This window comes from Microtus oregoni, unplaced genomic scaffold (assembly GCF_018167655.1).
Source record: "Microtus oregoni isolate MIOR12 unplaced genomic scaffold, Mior012 000012F_ref0000307, whole genome shotgun sequence".
NCBI classification, from domain to species: domain Eukaryota; kingdom Metazoa; phylum Chordata; class Mammalia; order Rodentia; family Cricetidae; genus Microtus; species Microtus oregoni.
Genome location: NW_024543071.1, coordinates 31,766,490 through 31,775,194, shown reverse-complemented (window position 1 = coordinate 31,775,194; position 8,705 = coordinate 31,766,490). Strand labels below are relative to the sequence as shown.

General features: G+C 46.9%; 1 protein-coding gene across 4 annotated transcripts in view; it reads right to left on the bottom strand.

Moving 5' to 3' along the window:
• Nucleotides 1–3,790: 3,790 nt before the first annotated feature.
• The window catches only part of Glis3 (GLIS family zinc finger 3), a 417,572-nt gene continuing 412,657 nt past the window's right edge, over nt 3,791–8,705 (bottom strand). For all 4 annotated transcript variants that reach the window (XM_041661239.1, XM_041661240.1, XM_041661242.1 and 1 more), the window contains one exon: nt 3,791–8,004. In XM_041661239.1, the coding sequence (XP_041517173.1) occupies nt 7,868–8,004 (137 nt within the window). In that variant the 3' untranslated portion in view covers nt 3,791–7,867. The remainder of the gene's footprint in view (nt 8,005–8,705) is intronic.

Sequence of the window (8,705 nt, the reverse complement as noted above, 5' to 3'; positions counted from 1 at the left end):
TAAGCCGGGTGGTGGAGGGCACACATCTTTAATCTCAGAGCTTGGGAGGCACAGGCAGGCACATCTCTGTGAGTTCCAAGGCCATTTTGGTCTACAGAGTGAGTACCAGGACAGCCAGGGCTACACAAAGAAACCAAAACCAACAACAAAATGAATGAATGAATGAATGAAATTACCTGTTTCCTCCTCTGTAAAAGGAGCTGACTGGCAGCTCTTCCAACTTTCCCCCTGGTTCATTTCTCATCAAACTATAAAACAGAGCTATTTTGCCTCCCAAATACTAGGATTGCAGCAGCGCTCAATCCCGCAAACTCAAGCACACGAAACTAGCGGGGGAGACCTGCTAATGACGACTTAGTCCAACCTGATATTAAGTAAATGACTCAAGATTCATGAAGACTCATAGTTTTTTGCAAAGTACCAATTTTGCCTAAGCTAGAGACACAAAGAGAAACATCCACATTCGCCCGTGTCAATTTACTGTGACTGGCCATATGTTCTGGAATTAGAAAACTAGGCATTACGGGAAAACAGAGGGCACAGGGGAGCGGGGAAGGAGTGGTGGTGGTGGGGGGGGTGAGGCACTCATCTGCTCTCCACCTACCTGGAGCACGCCTACGACTGCCAGTACTTCCCTGACTCTGTTTCAGCCACTTCCTGCTGATGGAAGGCAGGGGCTTACTAGTGCCTGCGCATGCGGTCTACAACAAGGCCGCATCTCCTTCCCTCGCTAGCACCTTTCACTCTTTCCCCTGCAGGTTTCGAGGCAGTTCCAGTTTCTCATAAGCGCCGTGGCCTGAGAAAAATGAAGGCATCCATTACTTATGAGCTCTCAGCATTTCCGCGGAAAAAGGTTGGCTATGGCTGCCAAGATCCAGCAAATATTTGGTTAGCTTGGAAAGAATGGGCGCTCATTTTCCAGTTCTCACAGCTTTCTGTATGCCCAGTTGCTTTTATTAAAAATGTTAAATCCAGAGATAAAGTGGAATGGCACTCCGGGCTCTCAGCATTCATCTGTATCCCGGGGAGCAGAACCCAAGATCTAAACAAAGAAAAGCTCAATCAATAGAACTCATGAATTCCCTCCAGGAACAGGACCTTAGGTAGCTGAAGAAGGATCACAGCGGCTCCTGTCCGCAGCTTCCTTTGAGTGGGTACTTACGGGATAGATTGGAGACCCTCTTTCAGCCGAGGAAGGGCAGTATACCGTGGCCCACAGGCCAAATCCTGCTGCCCACCGTCCCTTGTTTTTGTACAATGCGTGAATACTTTTTAAGAACATCTTTTTAAAATAATGTTTGAAATAGCTGGACTTAAAAAAAATAAGGATATCTAAAAATGAGGGTACGTTTCAGGTTTGCATCCATCAACAAAGTTTTGTGGGAACACTACCACGCCTGTGTCTGTGCACTGTCTACAGCAGCTCTGAACTGCAGTGGCAGAGTGGGCGAAAGGGGGACCAGGTAGCCCTCCACATATAAAATATGCACCATGTGGCTCTTTGCAGAAGCAGTTTGCCGAGCCTAGGAGTAGGGGATGAAAGACTTCACGTTCTGTTATCTGAAGTAAAAATTATAAAATATAGATGCTCAGTAAAAATAATTATAAAGTACACACCTGGGTACCCCGGCACTTGGACAAAGGGGTGAAGCATTCTCTTGGCAGCTCTGGGTCCCGAGAGCCTCTCTCCTTCAGGGATTTATGGTAATGGTTTCCCCGCTGCTCTTTGCAACACTACCACCTAAACTACGGAACTGAATTGAATTTTGCTTGTTTTAAAGTAGTCATTAATAAAGCCACACTGAGTGGTCTCTCTTTTCTCAGTAGGGTTTGGGAGGCTGCCGTGTGGGACTATGTGGGACTCCGGTCTTGTCACTGGTCCCCTCCGTGGTACCTCATTCATTCTATCATTTTGGCAAGGCTCATTGGTTCACTTACCTATCAGCGGGTAGTTGAGTCACTTCAGGTTGGGAGCTATTAAAAAACTACAATAAACACCTTGCACCTGAGCATCCTTGACTTCTGGACAGAGGAATGACATTGTTGGGACATGGGATTTGCCTTCCACAAACTCTCCCACTTACTCCCCAACAGTAGTGATATTTCATTTGTACTTTAATAAATTAAGCTTATCTGGAGGTCAGAGAGTAAACCAGCCCCACTGGTCAGCCTTACAGACCAGGCAGTGGTGACACACACCTCTAATCCCAGTAGCCAAGCTGCTTTGTCATAGAAACTGGGCGGTAGTGGTGCGTGTCTTTAATCCCAACCCTAGAGAGGAATATAAGACTGGAGGAGACAGGTCTGTTTCATTCTGAGATTCTTGGAGGCAGGATCGCCATTTCAGACTGAGGTAGCGGTAAGAGCCAGTGGTTGGCTGTTTGGTTTTCTGACCTTCTGGTTGAACCCCAGTATATGCCTCTGGGTTTTTATTAACCGTGCTACACCCAACCGTTCCCTTGGAGGAACAAGTCACATCCACAGCAACTGTTGCTTGAGGAAGCCAAGGAATCTCTTCATTCTGTGCCTGCTCTCTGATGTCAGGGAACCCAATAGAATACCAGTCATCTAGGTACCTTAAAATAACTCTTTGATTTTAAGCCTATTTAGCCCAGGCTGGCCTCAAACTCACAACCATGCCTTTGTGATGCGGAACGGGTGGGTGTAAAGCTAGCCGGAAGTGGCTGGCAGCTCTCAAAAAACGCAGCCTGCTGCTCATCACTACACCTTTGCCTCCCGAGTGTGGGGACTGCAGGCAGGTGCCAGCCCTCCCAGCTGTACAGTGACCCTCATAAGTGCCTGTGCTTGACTAGCAGGCTGTGGGTTGATGGAGGAAGGTCATTGGTTAAATAAAAAGAAACTGCTTGGCCCTCATTGGTTAGAAGATAGGTGGGAGGAGTAAACAGAACAGAACGCTGGGAGGAAGAGGAAGTGAGCTCAGACTCCACAGCTCTCCTCTCGGGAGCAGACGCCTCAGAGAGATGCCATGCTCCTCGCTCCAGGGAAGATGCACGCGATGAAGCTCCGACCCAGGATGGACTTAGGCTAGAATCTTCCCGGTAAGCGCACCTAGCTGTGCTACATAGAATATTAGAAATGGGCTAGTCCAGGTGTGAGAATTAGCCTAGAAGAGGCTAGATAGAAATGGGCCAAGCAGTGATTAAAAGAATACAGTGTTCATGTAATTATTTCGGGGCATAAGCTAGCCGAGCAGGCAGCCGGGGTGCTGGGAATGCAGCCCTGCCGCTCTTATTACTACAGTGGGTGCCAAACCATCCTGACCACTCTCCCTGATGCCACAGAGCAGTAATTCCCAACCTCCTTATGCTGCAACCCTAGAATGCCATATAATTTTTTCGATGCTACTTAATAATGCAATTTTACTACTGTTAGGATGCATAATGTAAATATCTGCTATGCAGGTTACTGCGACCCCCAGGTTGAGAATTACTGGTATAAAGGCCACAGTACAGCAAGGGACTTGGGGGCCTTCTAAGAGCAGAACGCCAGGGCAGGGACCACTGTCCCACAGGGCTGCAGGGATTCCAATGGCGATCCTTGGAGGCCAATGGTGCCGTCTTTCCCTGAAAGGTTTTAGGAGAAAGGGACTGAAAACCCACCCCTCCCACCTGCGGCGCATTGGAAGCCCAGCACCTGGGGTAGCAAGCACCAGAGGCATTGCTGGAGCATGATGCAGCGCTCCACTGAAAAAGCACAAATAAACTCCGAGCCCGCGCACACATTTATCCAGTTTGTGAAGTGGATTAATAGAATAACCAATAAAACATGTATAAAAGCTTTAATTAAATGTGATGAAATAAAACTTCATGTTTTATTTATGGACACTCCCAACATGTAAAGGATTCGGGGAGACATTCATTTTTACTGCCATTTCGTCCTCATATCTATAATCAAATCCAGGCTTCAGTTCTGGCCCAAAGCAATGCAGCATTTTCAAGCTGGCCTTGGACACCCCCCTCCCCATCTGCTTTTAATTATAATTACCATCCCCAATACAGAGGAGGCCGGTGACAGAACTGAACAATAAAACAAACAAACAAACAACACTGGTTGCCATTGTTTCAAAGCCGCAGCACTGAAGGAGTGCTTCAGGCAGGAGGGGCGAGCCTCTAAGTTCCAGTTTTATTCTGTGCCAAGTACACCATCCCTTCATTATTTTGCTTTTGACATAAAAAAAGGACTTCATGAAACAAGACAAAATAATTTATGATTATATGAAACATAACTGTGACAAATCGCAAAACTATACATATTAATAGAAAAAAGTGTACCTAATTCCTTAAAAGATTTCCGACAACCAGCACCAGATGTGCTCTCCACCCCAGCCGGCCCCATCCAGCACGAGAGATGCAGCGCCTCTCTCTACGTGAGTATATATATAACAATGTACAAGGGCCTGCGTGATTTATGGGAAACAGACTTCCACGTTCCCCCCTCCCCAAAGTGCTTTATGTCAGCAACATTACAGAGGACACTTCTTTGTCTGTACAAAATAAATCTCTTCATTTTTACACTCCCCATTTTATCCAAAGAGTTGGGGTTTTTTTCTCTTGCCCTGTTTGTTACTCTATCTGCAGCAATGACAACATGGGTCTAAACAGACACATCAAATACAAAATCATAAAACTGAACATTGCGGAGGCTATTGTCAATATTTCCAGGCAATCAGGGGGTGGGGAGGGGGATAAGTTCTGTGACAAGGAGGCTGGTTAGCCCTGTCCCAAGCTTGTATTAGTGAACTAGAACCCTGGCCAGTTGGTCACTTGAACTGGAGATAACCAACACTGTAATCGGGATTTCTATCCTGTGATCTGCCACACACTGCATTGTCCACTTGATCAGCTGGGTCATGGTGCAGACCCGCATAAAGGACCGTACCTCTCAGGGCCATGAGATATTTAAACACTTTTTAAGTGATGATCAGAGCATAAATTATAAGTGACACTTTGATGCAGTCCCTTTAGGGAGTTATGGCAACGGATGAAGCAATGAAATGTCTCTAGGCATACTGATCTGTTTTGTGCAATGGGATAATTGGATTTGGGCTATGTGTGTTTTCACCAGCACTAGTTTTTGTTGTTTGTGTTTTTGTTTTTAAAGGGGAATGACGATTTCCATTTGGATGTTTATAAAAATGGCTACCCATCAGGACTAAAAGGACCCAGAAATGGAAGGGAATAATCTATGTTTTTTAAGCTTAATTTTCACTGCTTTAAAAACACGAACGGAACTATGTAGGTCAAAGTAAGTGAGGGGCACATTTCAAGCTTAGGAGAAATTCTGGAACCTAAGGATAGACAGAGTTTGTGCAACGTGAAGGACCCTGAATGTGACATGTCACTAGGCCCTGTCCACAGACCAGTGGCTTTCAGGAATACACTGAGGACCTTCAGGAGGGCTGCAATGGACCTGCCTCCAAGCATGCTTCTTTCTGACAGCAAGAATGTCCTTCTGTGGCTGCCTATGGGGCAGGGACTGGATGAATGACCTAGTAAGAAGGCCTTGATGACGCCAGGTCCTCCTAGGTGATCCAGGAAAGGAGCAGTGCCATGCGGGAGGCCACCATGAGTCCAGAGCCTGGCTCACGAGCCCACGTCTCCACCACAGGGGGAGATGTCATGTATGGCCCTGTGCTTTTGTTCCCTTCTATGATGCTCAGCCTACTCATGTAACTCCACAAGGTGGAGCGGGTAAGAGCCTTTCATCTGTTCTTTCCTTAGCACCCAGATGAAATATGCCTAGGGTGCCTTGTGAAAGCTTTAGGGTGTAAGAACTGAATGATGCTTCCCTTGAGAGTAGGGTCTCCTTTTCTTTCTAGAATGTGACAGAAGTCAAATGAGGGCCGCTACCAAGTAAGTCAGTATTAACGTAAGTGTGTTCTTGCTTAGCCCAAGTGTAATGACCCAACCAGGCCTTTAAGGGTGGGAGTCTTAGCAGCCCGAGAGCTCACCTGTGGAGGTAGCCTGATGTGCCTTCTTCCTTAATGTTCAGAAGACCCGAGAGAACTCAAGGTCTTGTGCCTCAGATGTCTACACAATAGTTCACCCCAGCAACATCAGACCAAGCCATAGGCTGTGAAACTAGAACCCACACCCAGTGGCATCCGGAGTGAAGCGTGGGAAGAGGTGGAACTCTTCTGATTTGGGACCTGACTGATTTGGGACTCACAAGCCTGTCTATTAGAGCACAAGCAGTCTCAGGACCCCCAGACACTGAGCTATTTAAGGTCACAGTGACCCCAGTTTCATAAAGAATTTAGCTGTAGTTCCATTTGAAAAAGCATTTTTTTTTTTAAAGAAGCAAACAAATCCTGAAATATGAGTGAACCAGAATGCTGGAACTGAGCAGCTTTTTGGGGTTTGGCTTATTTGTACAGCCTCTGCCCTAGGACACAGGCTCTTTTAAAGTACCTTTCTGTCAGTGGAAAATGATGTCGTGTTTAGGCTAAACAGAAAAAGGCGAGGTGCTTTGTAAAAAATTCCAGGCCTTCAAAGATGAGTTCCAAAAAGTTGCTTTTTTTCAGTCTACCTTCTGTGAACATTCCCAAGAGTTGACAGGATTTGGGGATGTCGGTACTGCTGAAACACAGTTAGGGAAGGAGGAGAGGACGTGAAAATGCGGAGAAGGGCAGAACACAGGAGACAGACAGATGAATGGAACCCTGGAAGGAACTGGGCAGAAGGCACGGAGAATAACTGGACCACAGGGGCGCTTGGCTTAGTTTTTGAACAAAGCCACGCACAAGCCTCAGTGTGTCCCAGCTCTCATGATTCCTGGTCTATCCTGGGCAGAGCACTACAGCAGAGGCAATGTACAAACCATCACACGAGATGTTTTTCAGCTGGAGTCATTGAGCCATCAATACATGAAAGTTACTATTAGTTTTTAAGATGTAGCCCTGGCTGGACTGGAAGTCACTGTGTAGACCAGGCTACCTTCAAACTCAGAATGCCTTCCAAATGCTGGGGTTAGAGGAACAAACCACCAGACACAGCACTTAAGGGTTCTTGTAACAAGCCTGGAGGGAGGCAGGCAGAGGGTGTGTGTGTGCACGTGCGTGCATGCATGTGCACACACGCACAAAACTATTCTGCTTCCCTCAGATAACCTTTGCTAAACTGCAAAATTAGGCCAGGAAGAGTTACGGCTGTGATAAAATACACGCAGCTGGGGTGATTAAAAGGGTACTGACTTATAACAAATGAACAAAACCTTTAAATATTTTTCCTTTAAAAGTAGATGTAAAAAGCAAGTCTTTAAAGTTCAAACACAAAGTAGGCCGGCGAATATAAAACCTTATTTTGCCAGTGGAGGAGCAACTGAGGAGCAAAGAGTTAGCATGGGCTACGTAAGACAAATGTTGAAGCCAGAGTTTGAGAGCGTCTAAGCCACACCTGCTCTGGATGTGCATTTCCCTCACTGTCCTCGACTGTGCGAGTGTCACTCAGCCAGGAGGGAAAACAGGGCGAGGCGGCACACCCGGCCTCTGGGGATTGGGCATCTTCCCCACTTTCGAGCCTTCAGCAAGGGTCATCCCATTCATTGGTGTCTTTTGAGAGCTGACAGGCAGGAAGTGACAGGTATCTTTAAAGTGAGACTCTAAATTCCCTTTGAAAAGAAATTCCTGCTTGTCACCTGGCCCAGCAAACTGAGGGAAAATGCAAGAGCTGCAGGCATTTCTGAAAAGTCAGAACCGACCATCCAGTCCCGCCTTCCAGAGACCACGTGACCCTACTGGCTCCACGGATTTGGTTGACATCCTTCAAACATCTTGTGAGAGTATGAAAATAAGAGGTGATGAGCGACTCAAAGGTCCTGGATGCGCAGGAGAGACCTGTGGAGCCTTCTAGCCTTCGGTATACACGGAGGACAGCTGACTAGGACAGCGGTCCACAGCACTGAGCTGCAAGAACGCGGGATCTTCAGGGCCACTGCGGAGAGATTCTCCAAAGAGGCTGGAGGAAGCTGAAGGCAAATCGTACACTGGAAGAGAAGGAACACAGTCAGTCAGTCAGTCAGTCAGTCAGTCAGTTCCTGCGCTATGCGGTCCCAGTGGCTACACAATACACCCATGCTACCTACAGATGCTGGTGGGACCTAGGTGTGTCCTTGCGGAACAGAATGGTAGAAGAGAACAGCTTGCATGGATGTGTCTTAACACAAAACCTTAGCTGAAAAGATGAAGCTGAATGACCTTAATGGAAGTAAAATGTGTTTTAGAATGGAGTGAGGGGTCACAACAATAAAGCTGAGTCAGGAGAAAGAATGGAATTTACAGATGGTGAAGTAAGGGAAGAATGTTCCAGAAGGAGGAAACAGCTAAAGCAGAAAAGAAGGGACACGTGGGATCAGAAAAGTGAGTATAAGACAAAAGTAAGATGAAAGGAAAGTCTGTGCGGGCAGGTCTGGAGAACTTGACTAGGTAGTCATGAGCCTTACCACTGAGCCAGAGCAGGGTGCTTGACAGGTGATGAGACTGGATATGGCTAAGATACTCAAGCAGGAAAGTGCCATAACTTATCACTCGGATTAAGGAGCAATGCCAAACGGGTAGAATAGTACAGGTGAGAGGGTGAAGTGGGAGGTACACTGGAAGGAACTGCCTCAGCCTGGGGGAGAAATGCTGGCCGCTGTGCAGGTGGACAAATGGGTGAGAGCCAGGGCAGAAGGTGAAGACGAGAAAT